At 41.7% G+C, this 26,871-nt stretch overlaps 1 protein-coding gene across 3 annotated transcripts in view; it reads right to left on the reverse strand.

Annotated features, from left to right (window-relative positions):
- The window catches only part of Sobp (sine oculis binding protein homolog), a 158,988-nt gene that overhangs the window by 60,401 nt on the left and 71,716 nt on the right, over positions 1–26,871 (reverse strand). For 2 of the 3 annotated variants that reach the window (XM_078019534.1, XM_078019535.1), the window contains exon 5: positions 7,449–7,544. The exons of the other annotated variant lie outside the window; for it this stretch is intronic. In XM_078019534.1, coding sequence (XP_077875660.1) covers positions 7,449–7,544 — 96 coding nt within the window. The remainder of the gene's footprint in view (positions 1–7,448; positions 7,545–26,871) is intronic. 3 annotated transcript variants of the gene reach the window in all.

Raw genomic sequence — 26,871 nt, forward strand, 5'->3', positions numbered from 1 at the left:
ATACATACATGTATATGTATATATGTAAATTACCTGCATAATGCCCTTTTGTCCCCCTCATTATCCACATGAAAATTTTGTGGCTTTTGCAAGCACGTGCATACATAAAACTCTCAGACAGGGCTGGGGCTGGAGCTCAGTAGCAGAGCTCTTGCCTCACAGGTGTGAGGCACTACGTTTGATCCTCAGCACCACATAAAAGTAAATACAATAAAGGCATTCTGTCCATCTACAACTACAAAGAAAAAAATTAAAAAAAAAAAAACACCTTTCAGACAATCTAGAAAATTTGCCCAATTGGTGGTCTATGAAGTGTTTGAAAGCAAACAATCTTGGAAGAATCGAAATCATAGCAACACTTATTTATTAATTGCCAATTGTTTGCCAAATACTTTTTCAAGCACCTTGTGGGAATTCATTCATTTAGTTCTCACATCAACCTTAGCCAATTGGTACTGTTGTCTTCATTTTATAGCTGTGGACACCGACAGAGATTTAGTAACTTGTTCAAGGCCAAAGCCAGTAGGTAAAGCCATAGAGATTCCTAAATCTGAACAAAACTGTCTGGCACAACAATCCAAATTCTTCACCACAACACCATACCATATATTTTTTTAGATTTTTCTTCCAAATATACTCAGACTTTGCAATATTTCACAAACCAGTTAACATTTTCTATGTAGCCAACAGGCATCTTTAGTTCCTTGGACACAACAGGCAAGTAGATAAATTGTCAAGGGTTCTCTGAAGTTCTTTTACCTAAATTAAAATACTGCACTTGGACTTTGGAAAGATTACATCTAAACCAATTGGGAAAAGACTTGAGTTAGAAAATAAAGACAGATGCTGCCAGCATTTGCCTCAAGGTCTTGTTTTCTTTAATGCATCCTTCTTACTCTGTTTTAATAGTAATAAGACTACTGTTTATGGAGCTTTTACATGTTCCAGGAATGCTTAGTGCTTTACATCTGTGATCTGGTTTACTCCTCAAAACAACCCTTCGAGGTGGGTAGGTTCTGTATTCATGCTTATTGATTAATGAAGACATGGAGGCTCGGGGAAGGTTAGAAACCAGCCTGGATTGCACAGCTGGTGTATCTGAAAAACAGGGATTAAGACTCCTGCTCTTATTCATTAGCCCCAGTGTCTCCCACACCTCTCTGCAGCTCTGAGAACTACTGTGACATACAGTGTGAGAAGCCAGAATGAAAAACAAACCATTATGCCTTGGACCTTTTTTTTGGCAATTGAAAAATTCCCCCATGCCCTGGCAAAGGGAACCTACTGGGAACCAGAGGGTTCCTCCCCTATGAACAGCCCCTAAATCAGAGCAGAAGCCGTGGAACTCTAGCCCAGCTGGCTCCTCCCCCAGCTGAAACTAAAGAGAAAGATAAAATACAATTCACATAGGAGGCAGGAGAAAGGAGATGGTCCTCCATGGCCCAGAGGCTCATTGTACAGGAAAAGACAAAGGACCTCACCACAAGATATGGCAGAAATGGGAGCCAAGAGGTTGGAGAGATAGAGAGAGAGAGAGAGAAGCAGCAGACACAGCTGGAAAACAAGGTGAAGCAACAGCACCGGTGGCAGCAGAGGCAGTGAGGGCCATCCACCCCCTCCACTTGTTGAGAGTTCTAGAAGGTCTTGCTAGAGAGCACAACTGTGCCACACCCAATGGAGCTGCCCTTTGCTTCGTTCAATATTGTTTCTTTAATTCCCAGAAAGTTTGTTTTTTTCTAAAAAATAGTTCAGAAAGCAATGGGAACATAGGAATAGCCCCAGACCAAAGAGACCAGGAGGTTGGGGTCGGGGGAGGTGAGATAGGTCAACTCTCTCTAGATGGCAACCAGTCCCTGGGTTTTCTGGGTCATTCTCCACCTTTGGGGTTGTTACAATTACTGTTTCAGGAAACTGGTACACAGTACACTACTCATGCATACATCATGTGATGTTTTATTTGATGTGATGTGAGTTCCAGTGTGTTGCCACGAATTTTAACTTTCAGTGCCCCTGCTGCTTGGATATAACATCAGAGAAACAGTGTGTAAACGGTAGTTGAGCTGGGGCAGAAATCTGGCTTTGGTTAGAACAGTAGTATTAAGGAGAGGGTCGTTGGTCAATTGTACCTATTTTGAAAAGCCTACTAAGATTCAAATGAAATATGGCAGATTCTATTACCTTTTGATGGCTCTTATTGTATTTCTATGATCTAGCAGGAAAGTGGTAGCAATGGCTAATCGATGACAGAAATCCAGAATTTCCCTCATTGCTGTGATAAGGCTTACATGTACTGAAAGGCTGGGTTGGGCTGCAGAGACATAATCTTATTTTTAAATAAATACATTTAGAATCAGAGGCCTGAAAGCAAATAATATTCAAGTGACGACTGGCACTGTCGTGTATCTTTCACCTCTAGGAGTTTTTAAACTTGGTCTGATTGCCCAAGCCTTACAAAGTTGTGCTGGGCAGGGAGTCATTTGTTTTATGTGTGCATAATTACAAAGCTCCAATTCTCAATTCAATCAGTATTAATGGAGTCTTGTAGCCAAGGAAGAAGAGTGCTAAAGTTTTTACTAAAAAAAAGATAAAACACCAAAAAAGAAGCATATATGCTTCATAATAGTTCTGCAAAAAAAAAAGGGGGGGTGGATAGATAGGACAAGATTAGTCTTGAATTGATCATTGTTAAAGCTACATGAAAGGAACATGAGGGTACATTATATGACTCTCACTACTCTAATTTTATATACATTAGAAACTTCCCATAATAATTTTTTTGGGGGGTACCAGTGATTGAACTCAGGGGAACTCAACCACTGAGCCACATCCCCAGCCCTATTTTGTATTTTATTTAGAGATAGGGTCTCACTGAGTTGTTTAGCGCCTCGATAAGTTGCTAAGGCTGGCTTTGGATTCACAATCCTCCTACCTCAGCCTCCCAAGCTGCTCCCATAATAATCCACAGAAGCAATAGTCATTTCCATGAAACAGAACGGCTAAAATCCAGACTCGATATGATCGTGTTGCTTATTGAGACCCCTGCATAGGGCTCTGCCTGCCTGCCCACCCTTTTGCCTTCAGGAACTCTACACCCAGCCAACTGAGATTCTAAGCAGGGTGCAGGGTCCCCGGCCTGCACTGCTCCTCTCCCTGCCTTCACCCGTGCTACGTACCTCTGCTTGGAACACTCTTCTGACAGTCCACTCCATCTTTCAAAGCCCGACCCCTATAAGGCCTAGCTCAAGGGTATCTTTCCTTCAGTCTTCCAGGACTGCACCAGGAAATACTCTCATCCTCCTTTGTACTCCAGAACTTTGCTAGGACTCTTTTGGGTCACAGCTCACTATGTGATGATGACAATCATGACTATAAAAAGGATCATTAGTAGTAGCTATGATGTCGTGAGTTCTTACTATACACGAGGCACTTTAAACAATGCCATCGCTTTCCATCTTTACAATAGCCTCTAAATTTATTGCCTTTTATGATTACATTTTTACGGATGAAAATCTGAAGCTCAGAGAGGACTAAGAGGTAAAACAGGTACCCAATACAATGTCAGAAATATCATCGTCAATTTTAAGCCTTTGTACCTATAATCCTTAGCTACAGAGTCTAATTAGGGCAAACTTAACTTTTTGACTTGAGAGCTCATGTTTGATGCCTATAATTCTATATATGCATTATTCTTCCTAAGCACCTTCTGGGAAGGGATTGTATTTTTCTATTTGGCCTATCCAATGTCTTGTGCATAGAAGATGCTCAGGAAAGCCTTGTTAACTGAACACTATATTTTTCTACTGCAAAAAGACTACAGGAAACTCTTAAAACCACCTGCCTGGCTGCCTGCACAGGGAAATGAAATAGGAAAATCAGTCCCAGAAGAACAACCTAAGCTCTCTTCTTCCCATCATCTGTGTTCACAAGGCCACAAAACTAAAATAGTTTTCATCTTCTCCCTACACTGGCATTGTAAGTGACCAGAAAGAATTCTTTCCCGTTCTATTTTTGTTTAGCCTGCCAGCTGTGGGCTCCCTCCCCCTCCCTCAGCAAAACCCTCATCCCTAACAGCCTAAGGAAAAGCTGTAGGGATTCAGACTTTGTCTAGGCGATGACTCAGGAATCTGAAACTGAGGAAGACAAGCTAATTTTTACCCCTGAGTTTCCTTTCTCTGATTCCCCCTTTCAGGACTTTCTAAACCTGGGTTCTTTCCAACTAAACAATATTACTTCAGTTGCTGCTATTCTGTGGTTATATTTTTGTCCTTTGTCCCGAATACAGTGATGTTCTCTGAGGCTTGGTCATAAGAAAATTTGGGAAGTAGTCCCTGTTGTCTTTATTTCCCTCTTCAAAACCTTTCAGCATCCCTTTTCTTCTAGCTCTAAGTTTTTCTCCCCCAAGGACCCAGCATATGCCCTGTTTCTGCTAGGTGTTACTCGCAGCCAGTTTTCAAGGACTGAGAAAGAACTGGCTGATGAGAAGGTGTGAACTCACCATACGCTTAAGGAATCCCTCCTGCTCTGGCTGGTAACCCAAGCCCACCAGTGACATGAGCGGTTTATTAGGGGAAAGGAGAAGCTTTTCAGTCCCAAAATAATGAAGCAAAAATAATAAAAGTGACCACTGACAATGGAGGTGGAATTAGAGGTAAGGGCTAGCCACCCATGGCTGGTCCTAAATGTTCCCTCTTCTGTGAACTTGTAAGCCATGTTGCTATAGTGTTAACACGATGCAAATTTCTTACATGTTCTTCTACTGAAAGTTATCTTCTTTGGTCATAAATTTGGAAATGCCAGCAGAATACCATGTGTGTGTGTGTGTGTGTATACACACGCACCCACACCTATCTATGAATAGGTAGGTAGTCACACCAAATTGTGGTACATCTCATAGCAATTATTTTATCTAATATCACTCATCTCGATAGCCTTGAACTTCCATGATTAATAAAAAGCATAAGGAAACGACTGTATAATCATCAACTAAAGAATCTTAGCCACCAAGCTAAATATCTAGTCATCTGTGTTGTACATTAAGTGTGAAGGCACATATCACAGTTTGGGTTTTAAATGGAAAAATCAATGCCCTACAGGAAATCTACAGTTGCACAGCAGATTTTCTTATCAGCCAGTGCTTTCTTTGTCAGTGCCTTCTAATGGTACAGAGTCGTATATTCCAGGCATTGATTTTACTTTGCTTTTGTTTAGACTTAATATTCCTCCCTCTTCCAAGAAGCAGAGGCTGGAGGGGAAAGGCAGAGACATTGAACAGTCAATAATAAAGTCCAGGTACTGTCCTGTCTACCTGTCCAGGGTGCTGTCTATCAGTGCCCATGGCCCAGAGGACTAGCCTGCCAGCCATGTGCTCCTGATCCTCTGGGAGCCTAGCAAAAACCTGTGCCCTCAATGCTTTCTTCCACACTTTGCTAACTGGCTGCTGCTCTGGCTTCAGTGAACCATGCAAGAAGCAGGCAAACCCTTAAGCTAAAAAAGCACTTTGGAGTAGAGCTTGCTGTCTTCTCTGACAGATTCTCTAAAAATCTGCTCTATGCTGCACTAAGAAAACTCCAAGGACTTCCTATTTCTCTCTCAAGAATGAACAAGTCTTTTTCATATAGAAGCATAACTTCTCAGGACTTCATAACAGCCAAGGACCATCACTTTTCTTGCAGTTGAAAAAAAAATGAAATTTCTCCTTGGAGAAATAAGCTTACTTGTGCTTTCTCTTTTTTCTTCTTTTTCTTTTTTCCACAGGAAAGTATACTGAACAAAATAAAGCATTTCTAACAGTGGCTAGAAGGATGAAGATCCTACCAATTTCTCAAAACTACTGCCAACACAATATGGTGCGTAAGCACCGCAATGATAAGACGCCCGTGTTCTCTAAAGACAACTGGAAAAGATGTTCACAGTTACTTCTTACTTCCTCCTGTATAAATTGACCGCAACCAGGACTCAAGCACGTTCACTTTCCAGCAAATAGAAAAAAAAATTAAATACGGCACATTACTTTTAACAATTTCTCTAAAAAGAAGTAAGCTACTGCCCCCAAAGCATCCTCATACCAAAACACAGCATAAATGGCCCCTCTGGTCTAACCATCGTTAGGAGAGAAACATTCAGACTGAAGTGGAAAGCCTTTCCCCAGAACAGGTAATGCTAGCAGGTCTGGAAGTTTAAGAGCCTTCAAATAAAATGTCAGGTGATTTTCATGGAAAAGCTGTACCTCTCCCTGTGGATTGGTTGGTCAAGGGATGGCACACAGAATGAGTGGAGCTATTGTAACCCTGCAGACTGTGGCCCGGGAAGAGGTGGTTCTGTCAACATCTAGCTCCTGCGGCTAGAATGGTAAGACCTGTATTTTTCTCTCTTCTCCTGTTCTTTGGACACTTTGTTTTTAATGAACAGTTGGTATCAGAGCTAAATCCAAAGACTGTTACATGTGGGATTTCCTAATGCAGAGACCTGGCAGAGCAGTACTATATTTGGCCGAAAAACTAAACAGAAATTAAACTACCTCAAAATGTAACAACTGAGCATCCTCATTCTCTTCCCTTTTTCATTTAGTTGGAGCAAATGTTTTGCTTTAATGCAATTGAAAAGAAAAGAACGTTTTGGGATAGCATAGCTAGATCCTTCATAAAGCTTCATTTTCAAAAGCAGTGTTTGAATCTCTAAATAAATGACAATTCATTCTCTGTTTACTTTAGGTAAACAGAAAATGCATTGCGGAGCATTCATTTTCAAAAGCTAATCAAGAACATTAGGTCCCAACAGATTCATTTAATAGAAATATAATAGGCATTCCTGCTTGCTTTTCATCTTGTCTCACTGTAAATGCTAAAATGAACAGCAAATTAACCCTGCGTTGGAACCCAGTTTCTGTCACAGCTGATGTCCTCCCGCTCACGACTTGTAAACACCCCCCCTTGCTGTCACTGCTTTGACTCCTTCTGCAGAGGAGAGACGATTGAGTTTGGCAAGAGAATGGAGGAATTCTTGAATTCTAAAGGGAGTACTGCGCGTCAACTTTGCTATCTTTCCTAGCAGAACGAAATAGTACAATGGTTGTCCCCTACAATAGTGTGCAATTAGTGTAGGAGGAGGGGTGGGGTGGGGTTGATTTTTTTTTCCAAGCTCCATATATCAACTGTCTTCATATTTTTAACTTTACTAGCCATTCTCCAAGTGGCTGCTTATAAACTACTATACAAAACAAGCTCATAAAGACAGGGCCATTCAAGCTCTATAATCAGTTATAAAAGATGTGCAAACAACTTGAGATCTTATAATTAATATTCAGTGATATCAGAATTAGCATTTAGAACTCTATACAGAAAAAACTATAATATTTCATAAATTATGTAATAATGAACAAACCCTTTCAAAAACTGTTTTCACTGTGCTAAAGTAACATTCTAGACTTGTCGTAAGTATGTTATTCTTACAAGTAGTTCGCAGTTATTCTTGAAGGCAAGCCTTGGAGTTTCCTTAGCATAGTGCTGCTGGGGAAAATTTTCAGCATGTCCATCTTCATCTCTAGCCTGAAGGGAAATATAATGGCCTATTTAGGGACTTACAAATAATGGAAGAAAAAAAGCTAAAAGCATAACAGCTCAGATCATTAAACAAACGGGAATCCAAAAATAACAACATTATTAAGAAGTTTGTTTAAATACGCAGTACGCCTTTTAGATATCAAAATTTGGGATTCATTTTTCTTTATGCTGTTTAGTTCAAACGTTCAAATTCATTGTGGTGTGATAGTTAAAACAACATGAAGCAAAACCCAAATCAAGTAACTTTTTTGAAATCACCACCACTTTAGTCTTCCATTGTGCACCGTTCATGGCACATTTAGGATTACATGACATACGTACGTGTTTAAACTTTTTGGCATGCTTAAGCAATCTCTAGATAATGCACTTTTAAAAAATTCTAATAGCAAGGCCATAAGAAAAGCAATTTGCATAGTTATATTTTGCATTGTAATACTATTAAGAGATAAACTGATTCCCCTCAATTCTTAAATTAAAAATCTGAATGGAGCAATAATCTAGTAAGAACAATGATTCTTCAATCAAATGCAGTAAAAAAAAAAAAGAAAAAGAAAAAAAAGGAAAGAAAAGATTTAATTAAGAAGCTGCATTATAAGTTACTGGTTATTTTGATCTACACTGTTAATTAAGAAAGCTGAAGTTTAAATGGAGACATTAACCAAACCCATTAGCAATACCACTTGCATACAGTCGTCTCTTTCTAATCTCCATCGGTTTCTGGTTTGGAGTTGGCGAGAAGGGAGAGAGAGGTAGGTGAAAGGGGTGTGCCTGCAGCACACTCATTAAACCATTCATTTGGGTGACACTTGCTCTCTGCTCTGCTCTCATCTCATCTTAGCCCTAACTGCTCTCTCTTTCCTGGCCTCCTGAAATTCACAGCTGAGCTGTCTCCCTCACATATGGCTTGCATATAATTATGCATATTCCATTTTGCACTGCATTAAAATGATGAGCTCCTGGCTCTCTGCCAGCTGATTTTTAAAAGCCCCAGTGAAGTAGGAAAAAGGAGAGAAACACAGGGAGAGCCGCACAGGAAGCAGCAGGTAGTTCTGTCTGCTGTCTCTTTAGATAAAATGTATGTCTGGCACCAGGGGAACAGCTGAGAACTACCTGTTGTGATGTATGGATTGCGGGGGAGAAAACAATGAGCACACATCAGTGGCTGATCGAGGACAATGCTTATGTACTGTTTCCTTTAATGGAATGAAACCTGCCCTGAGTGTGTCATCCAGAGCTCCCCAGCTATTCTGGGGAATTGTTATTTTAAAAAGGGATCCATATATTGTACATTTGAGAATGTAATGCTTGTTTTTGTTTTTTTTAATTAAAGGTTTCTACTACTTATTGCAAAAGGGAACTGAATGGAATTTGGAAGTGAAATCTCATCATGGTCAGTAAGAAGTTTGCAGGGAAGTTGTTTTGGTTTCATTGCTGAGATTTACTAACACTCTAGTACTTGATGTCTTTTTATTGTACCTTTCCACCCCACCACCACCACCAAATCAGAGTACAATAAAAACGTAGTTACAGGGGCTGAGGCTGGGGCTCATTGGTAGAGCATTCACCTAGCACGTGTGAGGCCCTGGGTTTGATCTTCAGCACCACATAAAAAAATAAATAAAATGAAGGTATTGTGTCCAACTACAACTAAAATAAATAAATAAATAAATATCTTTTTAAAAAATGTAGTTTTAGGATTTACTATCTGTGACAGAGAAAAAAAAATAGGTGTTATTGTGTCCAGTGGTTGTCAAGGCAACTGAAACCAATGATGTTCCTTCTCAGCACACTGGTACCACTCTGCAGCTACATCGGGGTGTCAGTTAATATAGCTCTAAGGAGAACCACTTTAAACCCCAACTGGTCGAGGTAGCAGTGGAGTATATAACAAAAGGCAGTTGCAGGAAAGCTATAAGATGCCAATGGATAGCAGCAATATTAGATTCTTCATGACAAAATTTAAAGCCTCTGTGTGAGGTGTAGGTGTGGGTCCTTTAAAGGAAAGGACCACATCTATTTCATCTAACTCTGTCATATCCAGTGACTTACTTTTAGTTCATATTTGACAAACATTGACATGATTGGAAAAAAATATATATATATATATGGATAGTAACTAGACCCTACCATAAACAACTCTATAGAAACACCACCTAAAAATATGCTAAACTTGGTGGTAGGTTTATTATATTCCTGATGCACTATGACACATATGCTTGGAAACGCAATTTGCATATAGTTTATAAGGGGTACTATTTACATATGTATGTCTATATTCAATATATATGTATCTTGTGTATAAATATTCATAAGGTGGAATATGTTTATTATGCATGTACTATGTATACACATTCATACACACCAGATGCCTAGGGATATTTTCAACATTAGTGGCAAAAATACATTCATTCCTCTTACATGTAAGGTGCTCACAATACTTTGTGTCTAACAGGCAAAAAAAAAAAAAATCCCATTATCTAAGATTTTAATGTGATTCTTCAAAAGAACTACAGATTTCATATAAGGTCTCACCGTTTATGAGGTTAAATTTAATAGCAATGGAAGTAAAAGGAGAGGGAGGTTAGAGAGATGTGAAAGTGGGAAAGAAAGACAGAGACCTGCTTCTTTATTGAGCCTTTATGTTTGCCTCTGCACAAATCCCCATGGCCCTGGGCCCTCTGACACTCAGGCTCAGAGCCCAAGAAATTCTATTCTCCAGCCATCTTCTGTGTCTCTGGCATACAGCACAGAAATGGAAGGCACGCGAAATACACACATAAGCACTAACACTTGCCTCTCACCAAGGTGATCTCATTTGCATTCTGAAGTTTTGTAATGTGAAATTTTAAATCTTCATTACAGGACTAAGTGGAATGAGTGCATTCATCCAAGGTAGTAATTCTCTACCCTGACTGCGTATTGGAATAGTCTTTGGGGTTTTGATGTTGTTGCTGTTGTTTTAACATATTGTTGGCTGTCCCCAACCCCCATTTCAAGATTCTGGTTTAAATTGGTCCAGGGTGAGGCTCTAACATGGGTGATTTTTTTTCCCAGGTGATTGTAATATACAAGCAGGGCTGGGAACCCCTGATCAGAGAACAGTGTCTACAGGTACCAAGAGGAGGCCCTGGCATAGTGAGCAGAATGGTCTCTAACCTAGTCTCAGGCCTACTCAAGTGAACCACTGGGAGGACACAGGATTTGGCCCCTGAGATGGGTCTTACCCTAAAGATTCAAGATATTACATGACCAGCTGTTGTAAGCCAAATTTCTCATTATTTGTTTGTTTCTTAGTTTCTGGTGTGATGAATAGCCTTGGAAAAACTACTATGCTGCCTTCTGAAAAAAAGCGTTCTTGAACCTCTCTAGCCAATGCCAGTATCTCCACTTTGTTTTCTCTTGATGACACAGCTGCAACCCTGCAACCATCCATGTGATTTTGGTCTCCCATCCAAATCTCCAGTGCTGCAGCAGGCAGGAACTGATCTGGCTTTCCATCATCATCTTCAACCATTGCCTGATGCAGTGAGTGCTAAGAATGAACTTATCTTTCCACAGCAACCTGGTGGCAATGTAATATAGAATCCATGCAAGTCTCCTTAGCCTACATGTAGAATCATTCTCATATGTTTTATAATCTCTTATATATTGAAGCCAGTGCCTTACTACATCTGCCCCATTTGGGGTACCAGACAAAGACTTAATGGGGGAGGGACAGAGGGAGCCAACCACCCTCTGCAGGGAGGAGGATGCAAATGCTGAAATTGTTCAAAATCACCAGCTCAACATAAGGCAGAACAACTTTTAGCCAGTTTTATTATTGTTCTTAAATTCTCTACAGACAATGCCTTCTCTAATTGCCTGCAGGGAGTGGACCACCCCCCAGCAGCTCTTGGCACCCAGTGGGGCCAAGAGAACTGTGTTGATGTCTGACTTTGTTCTGGAGTAACAAGTTCTGAAAGGAGGAACGGTCAAGACACTTCATGATGAACTAACTCTCTCCATGTGTCTTATTCCCAGTAGCTTTATTCTGAGTAATGTGCTAGATATTTATGACACTACTGGGAAATGCCAATGGAGGACTATTTTTTACATTTCATTATAAATGTGTAATGACAAATGTGATTGTCAGGCCAAAGGTGCATTTTTGACCTATTGTTCTAAGAAAACTTCAGTTTTTTGCTGTAACAGAGGGAAAAAAAAATACTTCAATGAAACTGCACAGGGATTTTCCCATTTTGCTAAGAGTCATCCATCCATGTTCATAGTGTATCTAAGATTTAAATAAATATTAAGTTATGTGATTGCCTCTGAACTTCAAAATCGTCTGCCTTAAACTTCGTATTCACCTCTCTTTGCCTGTGAATCATCAAGATTTTAAATTTTGATTCTTACATACAGCAAACCTTATTTCTCCTCCAAAAAATTCACTTCTTCCTCTGAGCCAAAATCTCAGTACAATATCGAGATTTCAAGCAAGATCAGCATTCTTTCTCTTCTGGAGAACTCCTTTAGAAAAATGTGGAACATTCTAGAAACAACCCCACTCACCTATCCTAAAGACATGTGATGTTTCAGGTTCAGCAGAGAGGTTAACACTATTGTCATAAGTGGGGAGATAATGAGGCTTCCCATTGTACCTCCCTGTGATGAGTGGGAGTTTACACTTGGGTTTCATTGTGATTTCAGGATTTCTTTTGAAAACAAGGCAAGGTTTTGCCTGGAATCAGAACTGGGGTGAGCATGGCAGAGATTCCAGACATCCTTCCAAGCTGCAGCAGATGCAGCCTGTGTCAGCCCACACATATGGTGGTGTTACCAGACTTGGGAACATCAAAAATAGTGCACCTCAAAGTTGTGAGAAAAGATTTAGAGATGAAGAGTTACAGAGGAAACGGGGGAATATTAATTTTATATTTTAGAACTACTTTTTTGAACCAGAAGTAATGGTTTCTTTTCAAAATTCAAGGAAACAGAACAAAGACTCCACTTTGAAAAACTCTTGGAGGGTCACTTTCTGGTCTTTCTCAAATGCATACACACATTCTCTTGAGGAAGCCCAGAGAGGATGAAGGGCAACTACCACATACTACGTTTCAGTGTGTGATGACACTCTCATGACACCTTTGTGACAACCCATTTCTTTTGTCCTTCAGCGAAGACACTAGGAGTGCTTCAGTCACTCCTGCCCCTGACTGGAATAACATGGTTAGGTCTCAGGAACGAATAGCTCCCTTTCCACCTTGAATTACTGCCCAGTTGCTCCTATGTCAGTGGCCTGGCTCCTCATGACTGAACTCCTAGTTACCTTCAGTTGTGTTTCCTCTCTTCACCCCCTTTCCTTGGGCAAAACTAGACTCCATCTCCCCTCCCCACTTCTGGAAAATTCTTGCATCTGTTAAGCCAGAATTCAGACTGCAGTTCCTTTAGGAAGCCATTCGTGAAGTCTTCCTCCTAGTCCTAACCTGATGTCCCTGTATGTATTTCCATTCCATCTATTACAGTGTATGTATGATGATTGTTCCCCCCTTAAATCAATGAAGCCTTTGAGTGTACAAAATGTACAAAGCCCCAGCCATGCTTGTATAACAAACAACCCTGAACATATATGTTGAATGGATTCATTAACCCTTTCTTGTGCGTTAAGCCAAGGCCCAGAAAGGTTTTGTTTTTTTCTACTCTGCACTGCCTACATGTACAATCAGATATCCCTACAGTATGAGCTGCGTCTCTGCAAATATTCGAGTCACTGAAAAGACTGAATCATGTGCACACGCAGCTCCCACACAGAGCTTTCTGCTGGGCAGAGGACTCCTACCTGGCATCAGGCTCCCTGCTCTGGAGAGTCTCCAGGAACCTGGAAACATCAATCTCTGGACCCAGGCATCTGTTCAGTTCACGTTGCCACTAATCTTTGCATCAGGATCCCTTGCCCTCCCTTTCATCTGCTTCTCGAAGACTGTCCATGGGGATTCCTGCAGTGGTGCTGTTTCACTTTGTTCTTTTTAACAAAATGTATTTAAATTCCCATTTAGCATGCAGACCAAAGGAGAGAAGCTGTTTCCCCAACCAAGTTCCTCCTAATAACTCTCCTCCACTGGCAAGCAGACAGGCCTGCTCTGTGTACCTCCACAGGCTCTTCTGACAGCTCACACACCTCTGATGGATGAGAAGGACTTATTTGCTGCAGCTATTTTTTTTTTCACTCCATGCAAACCTTTATATATATCATAAATTTTTAATATCCAATTTGGAGTCTTCAAAGAATAACGGTAACAAATACGCAACATGAAGATAATGGGAATTGAATCATGTTTATGGCTTCCATGAGCATCTCCTTAAAGATGTCAGGTCAGAGCTACTCAGAGCCGCATGCGTGTGTGGCTGATCTTGGGCCTGATTAATGGCTGCCCTTACTCAGGGGCCTTAATGGATTGCACAACAGTTATGGCAACAGATTCCACATCAGCCCGAAATACAGCTGCCACATGGACTAAAATATATCATGCTGGTCCCAGCATATTACAACAGTGCCTGGGATAATCAGAGCGGTTCCTAAGTGGCTCTGAGAAAACCTTGGTTTTACTTTTTATTTTTAAATCTATGTTTCCATTATTGGACAGGTGACCCTTGTGCATTTATCTTGTTTGCTCTTTGTCAGGTCACCTGAGTGCCTTTGTCTGGTAAGTGTCTGTAGGTAAGGCTCAGCAGCTAGGGTACGCAGCCCCCTTCTTTTTTATTGTCAGCTAAAGCCACACCACCATCACACCCTGGCAGCTTCTGATTATTCCAGGACCCTTAATCCACATTGGATTATCTCAGCTCCTTGATTGCTCCCTTCCCCCACTCCCTCCTCCGCCCACTGCCTGCCTTTTGGCTTTTTTCACTATTCATTTGCATCTATTACCCAGAGACCTGTGAGGGGAAACAAAAGGCAGGGGAACACAAATGATTCCATCCACTTTGCTATCGGCTGGCACCTATAAAATGCTTAAAGAATTGGCCTAATCGAGACATTTCAGTTGGTCCTTTTATTCCTGTTCTCTGAAATGACTAGGCAGCAGGGGGCTGGGCTCATATCTTTATATGCAGACCTCATGGAGGACCTGAGAAATCAGAGAAAATATTAAAAAGGCAAGGGCTACAAGAGGATTCTAAGCCCCCATCTACAAGGTTAAAAAAGGATCCCGACATTATGGAGGAATTTTATTATCTACAAGATGTCTCCCCTAGAAATAGCCTGGCCTCCGATGACACTAAGAAGCACACCACTAACCAGATTAAGATTCTGCTCTGGATGTTATCAGGGTTAATAGCAGCTAACATTTCTACAGCCCTTAGGTATACACCGGACACCATTCTAGGTGCTTCATGTGCATTAACACATTTAATGCACACACCTACACACATAACCCCCAGGGAAGGTAGGTGCTATCATTATCTCCATTTTAACAAGTGAGGAAATTGGGGCTCAGAGATGTTATGTAGTTTATGCAAAGTCACACAAGCTAACAAGTGGTGAAACCAGGAGTCAAACCCATGCAGTCTGCCTCCAGGGTCCTGTTCTATCCCCTGATGATTTACTAACCCTGTGCTAGGGGCAAAAGGAAATCAGTATGCAATAACTCGGAAATACTGGCGTCATTACATTTAAAATATATATTATTAATGAAGGAAGGTTTTCATAATTATTTGGTTTTGCATTCCAAGATTGAATACACTAAGGAAATTAGGAAAGGAGGGTGTTTAATGACAAATAAAACAGAAGCAGGAGTGGGGGGTCTACAAAGAGCCTAGTAAAAGAGGCAGAGCAGCACATGTCAGCAGGTCTCAGGCACAGCCCGAGGGAGCCAGAATTTCAAAATTGATGGAATTAATCCTTAAACCAGCTTCTTTATCCTGACTTTTTAATTCGCCTTCAGATCATTGATTACGATATGTAGGCCCCTTAATATCAGAAGAGACATTGCTACAGAAGTCACTCAACTATTCAGAACCTTTAGAGATTTCCTTTGTGAATTGCTAAAAGCATCATGAACATGACATTATTTTTTATTAATCCTGTACATGATGCTGTACAGACTACAGAGGGTATTTGTGTTGTCTTATTTCATTCATTCCTGACTCTGGTAGATAAATGCAGATTGAGATTATGACTTTGGTGAACATGAGTTAGTTCATCAAAGCACTGGATACCCTTTGATTAAATTAGTTCAACTGGGCCCCTGTACTTGACTTGCTGAGAAACAGGCCTGGCCAGCTGTAATTGTCTATGGTGTTCAGAGAGCCAAAGGCCAGTTGCCACCCTTTGCTCAATCCACAGCACCCTCCCTTATTACCAAGGGACAGATACAACAATATAGCCCTGGGCAGGTCCATAGCTAATTAGCTCAGCTGGTGGGAGTGTGCTGCAAGAGGCTTAGGTTATGCTCCTGGATGAGTTAGACTGCTCTGTGCCAGTCACAGAACAGGCCCTTTATGGTGACCTATCACATCACACATGTACAGGCCTTGGCAAAGGAGAGACTGACACCAGAAAACATGTGAGAAAATGTAGAGATGAATGATGCACATTTCTCACCATTTCTGGAAGAAATAACTCAAAGGACATAATCCTGGAGAGGGTACTCATGGACAGCTATGAGTCACCGAATGCTGTCTTCAATTAGTTTCTAATTCTTAGGTCAAGGAGTATAAATTCTGAACTAGCAGTAATACTTGTCAAAGACACGATGTCACAATTGTTGTTTGTAATAGGGCTCAGCACTCAGATCAACAACATCTTTTTCTCACATCAGAAACCACAGAAATATCATAATCAGGGTCTGAATATGGTAGAATTGCATACATCTTCTCTGGGTGGTTCCTAAGCTAAGTTTCAGCCTATGCCATCCCTGGGTGTCCACCAACCACCCGAGCAGGCCCACAGATGTTCCAAGGCTGTTCTCCCTGCTCTCTTGTTGGCTGCTGGCCAGCTCAGTTTTGAGCCACTTCCCCACCAATCCCCACTCACCCATACCCTGACTCCAGCCCTGCCTTGGGCCCTTTGATCTGTGTACTTGGTCTGGCAGGAGCTTGCTGTCCCCCATGGATATGCCTTCATCCTGCCCCTCTGATCCTCCTCTGGCCTGCAGGAAGGTATCCTGTTCTGGTTTGGGTCAGTTTTATAGGCAGCTTTCTACAATTTGTACTAAAAATAAGATTTCTTTAGGAGGAAATATAGCGGAGATCATACAATGTTTGTAAAGATCTGAAATCAGCCTGAACATGAAGAGGAAATCCCAGGACCGGAATGAAATCCTGACTTTTACTGTGCTCTGTCCCCATAAACGTTCTGACCAACATGTAGTGAAGCTGATTTATGCCAGTGAATGCAGGCACAGGAGAAAGATGGGGTGACACATCCATTGGCTTTGCCCCCTGGGTCTTTCAGAGTGTGAAGTCCGGATGTGATTCTGAACAGGCTGGTCTTCCTGACAGCTTCAATTACAATCCATGTGCCACTTGACCTGTTAACGGAGGCGTCATTAGGCTTAAAGAGGAAAAAGGCCTAAATTACCAAACCCAGGACCAATCAGCCTCTCTGAGGAACCAAATGTAAAGATGGCGGCAGAGGGGCTTCATAAATAATGACCTCTGCTCAAATGGTACTCTCTGGAGTCTTAATTTTAAATCCCAGCCATTCAGCAGATGATGAATGGCGGTAATAAAAGGTGGGACTGTGACATGTTTAAATAGAGAATAATCATTTCAGCAGAATTTGACTAGGGTTTAGGGACAGGCCTAGTGAAGCTAACCGCTGAGTTATCAGGCTAAGTTAAGCAAGACAACTTTAGTTAATTCCTCTGTCTTCCATTTTATTGTTGTTGTTTTTGTCATTATCATTACCTTTCAAGGAGGTATATTTGGGGGGTCAAAGCCAGAGGAAACAATAAAGAGGGACCTGTGTTTCCACATCCCTTGGTATAAATTGAGAAAAATAAAATGTGGTTCCAGCCTGCACAGTGAGCAGCCAGACCCTTCTGTCTGCTCCAATCTCTCCTTCTCCCAGCCTTTCTAGTTACCAAAATTCCCAAACTATTCCAGTTCTTCTAGACCCTGGTATCTCAACTGCCCACTACTGTACCTCTAGATGGCATCTACCAGAGGAGGTTCCTGATCAGAGACTACAGGCATCACTACTTCCAGAACTTTCCAATTCATTGACTGCTTCATGGAACTCTCACTAGGTGCAAAGGAAGAAAACTCAATATAGAAGTCACTGTGAAAATAATAAGATTTCATGACTTTTCTGTGCTAGACACTGTGCTAGCTATTTTACAGATTTCATTTCATTGAAGCTCCCAAACCTTTATGAAATCTCTATTACCACATCGCCTCTACTTTGTCAAGGAGGAAACCAAAGTATAGAGTAATTTGCCCAAGTCTCAAGAGCTTCAAAAGATAAAGCTAGGCTCTGAACGCAAGGGTCCTGACACCAGGCATAGGAACAGCCAGCAATCACGTGATAACGAGCAACAGAAATTGCAGGTACTACTAGGAGGCAGAGGCATCATCACCTGTGTCCCCCTGGTCTGTCCCCTGTGGTGAAAGGCTGATGTCAGCATAGCACACATGGAGGGATAGTCAAGGGGCCAACCTAGCAGGCAGAAAGAATACAGGCAACAAGAGCACAACTCAAGGCCGAACAGACCCCAACCCCGAGCCACCAGGAGGAAGGACCAGATGCTCTGAGTACTCTGCACTTACACAGATATAGGAGGAGAGGGAGAATGGAGACTATAGTGGAAACAGGTTGGTACCAGGAGAGCCCTATGAGAAACCCTGCCCAGAGATGGGGAAGGAGACACCCAGGGACAGCCTGCTCACTGGGGGCTCACTAGTTTTGAAAACTTATATTTTGATTTCTTTGTCACACCCACAAGTTGAAAATTATGGAATTCCAAGGTGAGAGGGAGAGCTCAAATCTTTTCTCTGAGACCTAGAAAGATGAAGATGTTTTCAAGATCACAGGATTCTAGATTCAATAAACCTCTTTTTGTGGTTCTTGCATAACCATAGAACAAAAAAAAACTGCTCTGGTTTGATATGGAAAAGACCGAAAGGGGAATAAGAATTATCACTTGATTGAATTATTACAGATTTTAACCTTCCTTATTAATAAAACCCAGCAGCATTTATAGGTAATCAAATGTCCAAGTGTAATAAAGAAATTTCATTAATTTCTTTGCCTTAAGGGATGACAGACCCTGTCTTTGAATTATAACATATTTTGTGCAATTCCATAAACTTAGAATACACTACTCTATATTTATATAAAACCACTATATGTGGCATTGTGACTCCACAAGAAGTAGACCACAGTGGCAAGGCCACTTACATAATGATTCCCTTGGCTCTATGTTCATTCATTTGTTCATTTCTTTGTTGAGCATCCTGATGTGCCTGGTAAGAGTAGGCAATTTGGGTAGCCATGCACCTAAAATGAACTGTATGCAGCCCGCATGGTTAAAACATTTTAATTTTTTAAGTTTAGTGATAACAATAAAGCCAATGGTCTATCTATAAAGTATTCTATGTCACACATTTATATCTTATTTGAAATTTAGCTTTTTAAATAACTGTAATCTTGTAAAATTAAATTAAAACCAACTACGAAAGGCAAAGGGAAAAGATTCTCATCAGCAGACAAGAAAAAGCAAGAAGCAAGAAAAACACCAAGCACCCCATGTTCCACTAGATTGAGAATGTTAATACAGAGAGGAGTGAAGAGGGCCAGTGGGGGCCAACCAACTGGAGTTTGATTCCTGGTACCACCACTGATGGGGGCAGGGCACCTAAGCATCAGTAAAATGAGGGGAAAACATCCAGTTCAAAAATCTGCAGCAAAGATTAAGCGAGACAATCCTTCACATGTCCCACACGATGCCTGGCACAGAGTAAGCACTCTATGTGTGACATTTACTTAGATTTCTCAAATCTGCCTTCTTTCCTAGAGAGAAAAATAAATGCAGCTGGCAGGAAGACGTGGGGATTCACTACCTTTTCTTATCATTAAAGTCTTGATTAAAATTAAGTTGCATGCAGCTAAAAGTATGCTTGGTGGCCAAGGCAAATGCCAATCCGAAGACACTGGTGAAGGTCTGAGGTATCTTAAAAATGCTTCAACACACCCACTAATCAGTATCCTAATCCTCCACCAACCTGGACACAATCGACACTTAATGGCCACTTCTGTCTCTCTTGCCACCTATTATGGGTCCTGTTCCCTGTGAATAAGCATTCTGTTTTTCTTTTGATCTCCTCACATGTTAAGTGTTCCCTGAACAGGATCTCCATCAATAAATACCCCCACTCACCCAGGACTATATGTGGTACTACTATATGTTGACCCCATGGACATCACCACTTGCGTAATTTTTGTTATGCAAGATTTTTCATGTTAATCCACTTGATTACCAGTCATATCATCACTCTCCATTACTTATTATCCAGCTACTAATTCACCCTGTAAAAACCTTGCTCCTAACTCAATAATAGAGTACACCTCTGTCGTTTGCAGATTTACATGCTCAGCAGAGGTGGTGCACACATACATTGTAACCCACAAGTTCTTTCCAAGCTGAAAAACCTCATCAAAGACAGGGGTACAGAGAAGATGGAAGAGCAAAAGAGCTTCTGAATAATTGAAGTTGGTTCACCATTTTGCAGAAATTGTGCAAGCTAGCAGACATTTTCTGATTTGAAAGTCTAAAATTTTGTTTGGGATTGCTTGGTTGATTGGATTTGGGTGTGTGTGTGTGTGTGTGTGTGTGTGCGCGCGCGCGCGCGCGCACGCAAGTGTGCATGCTCTTTGTTTTGTTGGTGTTGGGGGTAGAACCCAGGGCCTTGCACTTACTAGGCAAGGTCTCTAATGTTGAGCTACACCCACAACCTGAAGGAGTTTTTTTGGGGGGAGGGAGGGTACCAGGAATTGAACCCAGGGGCACTTAACCACAGAGCCACATCCCCAGCCCTATTTTGTATTTTATTTAGAGACAGGATCTCAGAATTGCTTAGCGCCTTGCTTTTGCTGAGACTGGCTTTGAACTTGCAATCCTCCTGTCTCAGCCTCCTGAGCCATAAGGATTAAAGGCATGTGGTGCTGCACCCGACCTGAGAAGTTTTCTTTTTAAGTAAACATTGCAGTCTTTATTAGGCCTTAATTCACTTCAGAATTCAGTTCAAAATTGCTGTCTTTGAGGTTTGGGCTTTATTTATTTATTTTTAACACATTCATCCTCATCTTTTGGGTATGCCATGTTTTTCTTTACAATCCTTAGACCTTACTCATCATCACCTGGTAATTTCTTCTGCATAACTGAGAACTCCCATCCCTTAGTCACCTGTGCCACTTGAAAAGGCCTCCTTTTATACTGATTGATCTCATCTTAAAGTAAAATGTCCTCCTTCTGTAAAACATCTAGATGTCTCCCTCTCCCTACCCTTCGCCTTGCCACAGGAAGCTGCTTTACATGTACTGCATAACATTTATGCTCATTTGTCTGTATATTACATCCTGCCCTCTTGTCCTCTAGGATCTGATGTCTACAAAGATATAATCAAAATGAAATTGTATTAGTTAAGATTAGCATCTGTGGCAGCAATTCCTATAAACGATACAGACAAGGCAGTAGCTGTAATGTCTGTCTTGTTTCAAGGTAAAAATGAAAAATGACATCTTTGATGGAGAAGACTCCACAGAGACCTGAAGTAGAAATGTGGCCTGTTACTCTGCTCACAGACAGCCTTCTTTCCCATCATATGGCTGACAGGTGTGTAATCATGTTCCTTAGTCACAGTTTGTGTTAAAATAACCAATTACCCAATGAATGAGAATCTGAGCTCCAGTGTGACTGTCACCACCACTGCAAAGTGAAAAAATGTGTCATTGGAAGCACGGAAGGCTCTGACTGGACTTCTCCTCGGCCAAAGATGCTTTGCAAGGCTGTGAGAAACCCTTCCTACTGTACAGACAACTCAATAAAATGCAGGACATTTCTTCTTTGACCCCATGCATTTAGTAATGGAGATGCCAGCAGGCACCAGGGACAGTCGGTCAGGTTTCCTGGACAATCAACATCATCCCCACCATTTCCTGTCTTTGACCTTTCCAGAGTACATCACCTTCACTTCTCCTGGAGCACCCACTACCACAGCTGTCTCTCTGCCCACCCAGATTTCCACGTGAACAGGACAGCATCTGCCATCAGCCCACTCCTTCCCCTAAAACGAACATAATCTTCCACCAGAACCCACAGTGACAAAGGACAAGGCTGAAACCCAGGATACCTGCCATTCCAACTATAACCACACCAGACAAGAAGCTCCCAACCCCACTGGTCAGAGAGGTATGGTAGCATGCAAGTAGCCCTCAGGGCTATCTGTGATTGTAAATATAGTCAAAAGCAGTAGCTCTTTAGCATTCATGAAGAACATAAGCACAAACATTCCACTTTCTACTGACCCAGAGGGTATTTATTAACATGCTGGGGGAGGAAGCCTGCAAGTAACTCAAAGTCAATGAACAAAGAGGAATCACAATGGATTGATTATAACAACACTGTTGTCACGCTTATGTGGATGTTCATCAAATATAGACCAACACTTCTCTCTGTCAAGCATTCACCTTTGCAATCTGGGGCCTCCCCAACTGGTGGCTGAGAGCTAAGGACAGGATGAAAGAAACTGTCTGTCCTGTGGTTTTGTTCCCCTCTTTAAAGCAGGAGCTAGGCCTTGTTTTCTACCCGTGGTTGATGAGAGAGTGGTTGGAACCAAAGTGTAACTGACAGTGTAACTCTGGAAAAGATGTTGAGTTGTGGATCCACTAACATCTTTTGGTTAGAAATACAAACAGTAAATTTTCAGTCAAGTCAAAGGACATGATGATTCAAATTTTAGGCAGTCAATATGGAAATAGAAATTCTCTTGACTGGTTTACCGATGGCTAAAGGAAACAAGGAGATGCAAAGATGCAAATCTTTTATATCACTTGCTCTTTTTTGTTTTTGTTTGTTTGGGTTTTTTTTTGGTTTGTTTGTTTGTTTTTTTGGTTCTGGTAGCGGGGATTGAACTCAGGGATGCTTAACTACTGAGGCACATCTCCAGCCCTTTTTTTAATATTTTATTTAGAGACAGGGTCTCGCTGAGTTGCTCAGGGCCTTGCTCTTTTTATTTTCTTATTACTATAAAATCATTCTTTTCAAGAAAGATTCTCCTGTAAAGACCAGACAGGTATCACTTCCACATAAAAAAACTTGGAAAGCTACACTTTTCGGAAAATGAGGGACAATAAGTGTTTAGGGGGAGGAAAAACACATCGACTGTTTTCCCTCATGTCATTGCTCTGTAACTGATGAGTTTCTAACCACAGTCTTGCTCTCATTAGCACAGTGCCAATTACCTCCTCTTCTGTCTTCCTGGAAGTTCATCCTGGACTCCACACTTGCCTTAACAATGGCTGGCAGAGTGGGCCAAGCCCAGGGGAGCAGGATGACAGCAGGATGCTAGGTAAGAGTGGACGGTGGAAAACCATGTGAGACGTGAGCTGAAGAGGAGGACAGGAAGGCAGGTGGTGCCGAGGGCCTAGGGGTCCTCCCCAGGTGGGGCGAAGCCTGTGCCGCCTGGCCTCCAGCATCTCTCCTCCTCTTATTCATGTGCTCCTGGCGATTTTGGCAGAGGCACCTCGAGTGAAAAGCACACTACTTAGCACATATGGTGGAGAGAATCTTGTGCATCAGCTGAATGCATACTGTACTACATACACATTCTGTTTTATCTCCGGGCCCAGCCGTGCTGCAAACGCTTGCAAATTGGGAAACCTTCTGTGCAGTAAAAAATACGGACAGGAGAAGCTAGACTGTGACTTATAAGATGTGACACCAGCCAAAAAAAGCCAAAGTAAGGAAAAGTTAAAGAGTGTGCTTTATACTCGTTGCAACAAAGGCAGCTAGCTCTGCAAGGTGGGGGACTTCGTGGCCAGCTTCGTCCTGCGGTTTTCAACCCAGGGATGGGCTTCCCTTCCACACACATGGAAGACTCTGGGAAACTCTGCCTGTATTCTCTGAGCCTTGATTTGGGGGAATGTTTGAAATCAATATGGAAAAGCAATAGAGTGAAGTTTCTTAGAATCACCTTCATGTAGGGGATGGTAAGGAAATTGTTCTTTTTGTCCTCTTATCCTCAGGTCTTCAGCTTTGGCCCTCACACAGCCACTGGCATCTCTTCCCTTCCTAAGCATTTCTAAAAGCAAAACCCGATACCGCTCAGGATTCAGACCTCCCTGCATATTTGGGACATAAAAGCGGCAAAGTGGTGGATCCCTCTGACCTTTCTTCTCTTTCCACTCTCCCTTTACCTGCCCCTTTAATAATGATTTTTAGAATAACTCTTTTAAAACAACTATCCCCTAGGTAAGGAAAATGATATTAAAAAATCCTTTTTCATTTCAAATCACAGTTCTTCCTTTCTTTTCTATGAGCTTTATATATGTTGCAGGGGGTGGGGGGAATGGGAGAGTTTAAAGATTTGCTAATAAATGGAGACCATTTTATAGGGGTCAATGCATGAAGGTTTCTAATGTTCTTTTTTTTAGCCTGCTGAGAATGATTCTCCATGTTTCACAAATGAAGAAACCAAGGTGTAGCCGGTGGAGCTGACTGAAGGCACAGAATAAGAATTATAATACAGGATTCTTTATAAGATCCTGACTGCTTAAAGCACAAAAGGAAAAAGGGCAGAGGGTACCCAGAGTAATGCCCGATAGTGTCCCAACCACCTGCTGGCAGCTCCTTCTCATCCGAAGGACACAGGTCTCCCTTCCTGACCCTTTCATCTGGTCTCAGATCAGAAGTTGTGAAGAAGCAGCTGGCTTAATAATGCTGAAGTATGTGTTGCTCCTAACCTAATTTATTCTGTGTGTAGAATCCGTGATTTCGTTTCTATGTTATTTAGAATCATATCCTCTCACAAATGTTAGGAGTGATGGAAGTTAACCCCAAATTGGTGGGAAGCTTAGAGTTGCCTCAGGCATGCTTTGGCTTATTTGAGTCAGTTGTTCATTTTCAATATGGTTTCAGTTTGCCGAATTGTTGGAAACATTAAAATACATATTTAAGAGACTGTGTTTTATAAGGGACTCTGTGGGCGACTTGACCATACTTGCCCACTGTTCAGCACTGGCATTGTTCAGGTTTATTTTTCTTTGTTGTGTTTTTTTGTGGCTGCTTTTGTTGTTTGTGGTTAATGAGTTGAAATATACAGAAAATATAATAATGTCAATAACTGGGAAATGACTCTTGCCATTTAACTCTCTATTAACAATAGTATCTGATAATTATTACTGGTCCAGCTGAAATTCTTAATGGAGATTCCCAAGCAGTCTATATTAATGGAAGGGAGAGAAATATTACATCCTTGGATAAAGTTCCCAGGCTCTTAAAATGGACCTTTTAACCAGGTCACAAGGGAACGAGCCCATTTAAATTCTGCCCCTCCTTCTACACACTCACTCTGGAACCAGAACGGGTGGAGATTCTCTGGGCTACTTTCCAAGTCACTTCTCTACTTCTCCCTTTGGAACCTCCCTGCACGCCAGGCCTCCCCAGGCAGGCACACCTTGAATATCACAGCTCACCTTCACCTGAGCAACCACTTTCCACACCATGTCCTCACTGGAGCAAGACCTGATCTCCTCAAGTTCATCTCCTGGGCATTTCAAGCACTATTATTTGACTTTGCATCATCACAATTCCTGAACATTTTACCAATCAAATTCTGGGACTGGACTGCATTTTGATGCATAGTATATTCAAACATTAACCAAGGCTTCTCCCAAAGGAACTCCTTCCAATATTCTGAGTTCGCTTTACTTCACCTCAGAGAACATCAGCTCTGAGAATCATTAAAATGATCAGATCCCTTCTCTCAAGGAGTTTTCTATTTTGATAAGATTAGACATAAACGCATTAAGAAGAAATAAAATAAATAGTTGGCAGATGCTTGTTTAGACATGTACCCCACTAGCTAAGGCAGCAGGACAGAGCCATCTTCCTTAGGCAGGAGCAGTCAGAAGGAGATGAGACTTTAGCTGAGTCCCACTGGTTGGACTTCATTATGGATTTTCAGTCACTTTTACTTTATTTTATTTTATTTTAGCTTTAGTTGGACAAATACCTTTATTTCATTTATTTATTTTTATGCAGTGCATCTGCTAGGTGAGCACTCTACCGCTGACCCAGCCCCTTCAGTCACTTGTAAAGACCTGTCCCTCTTTCAACTTCATACTCCAGGAGCAAGAAAATGTGTTCTGGATTTTGGATCAGAACCACAAATCTAGTTATGGCTTATTAAGCCCCAAACTTCTGCCATCTGCCCAATGTGCTCGCCGATATTTTTATCCACTTCTGGTTGTGGTCACTTTCCCTTCCCTCTGTACTACATAAATAGGAAGTGCATGAGAAACTGAATCCTTCTGAAGCATGGAAGACTCAGAGCTTTTGACACCCTTGATGTCTATCACAGTGCTCACAAATGTTCCACACATGTGGAGCCGTGGACTTGAACTATCAGTCAAGGTGTGCACTCACCACACACCCTTCAAAATGACTCTGAGGCCATTTTTTTCACCATAAAACTCGACCTGAGCTGATGGAACAAGGCTGGACACATGACCCAAGGGTAGCCACTGGATAAGGTATCCAGCAACCCATGATGTGTCCTGCTGCCAAATTTCCATCAGCTCTCCACCCCCACCTACACACACACACACACACACACACACACATAACTAGACTATGCCAAGGGGCTGCAGTAGATTAAGATGGGAGCTGACCTGAAAGGTCAGAAGGTTGAGAGGAGCTGGAGAGGCCACGATGGGTTCGTACATGCTGAAGTGATTAGGACCAGGAAGCATGGGGAAGAAAAGAAATGTGATCTCACCACAGTGGGAAAAATAGGGAGCAAACGGCCAGAGAAAATCACAGATAGCAAGAGAGAAAAAGGAGAGGTGGAGAGAATCTGCCTCAGTTCTCACAGTTTTCGGGTTGCAATTCCAGCCCCCTTTCCTGAAGAGCCTAATTAAAACAGATAGCAGCTTCTGTTTTCAACTCCACTCCGTGGGCTTTCCTTTCAAAAGTCTTGCTGCTTATTTTCTTCCTCTCCCACAGAAGAGAAAGGAGCTACTATAGATGAAAGAGCCTCAAAAGGTGACAAAGTATCAAGGGTCTCATCACACACCTCCATCATCTGCTGAGTCGGGTGGACTGGGCACTGC

Source organism: Ictidomys tridecemlineatus, chromosome 8 (assembly GCF_052094955.1).
Source record: "Ictidomys tridecemlineatus isolate mIctTri1 chromosome 8, mIctTri1.hap1, whole genome shotgun sequence".
NCBI lineage: Eukaryota > Metazoa > Chordata > Mammalia > Rodentia > Sciuridae > Ictidomys > Ictidomys tridecemlineatus.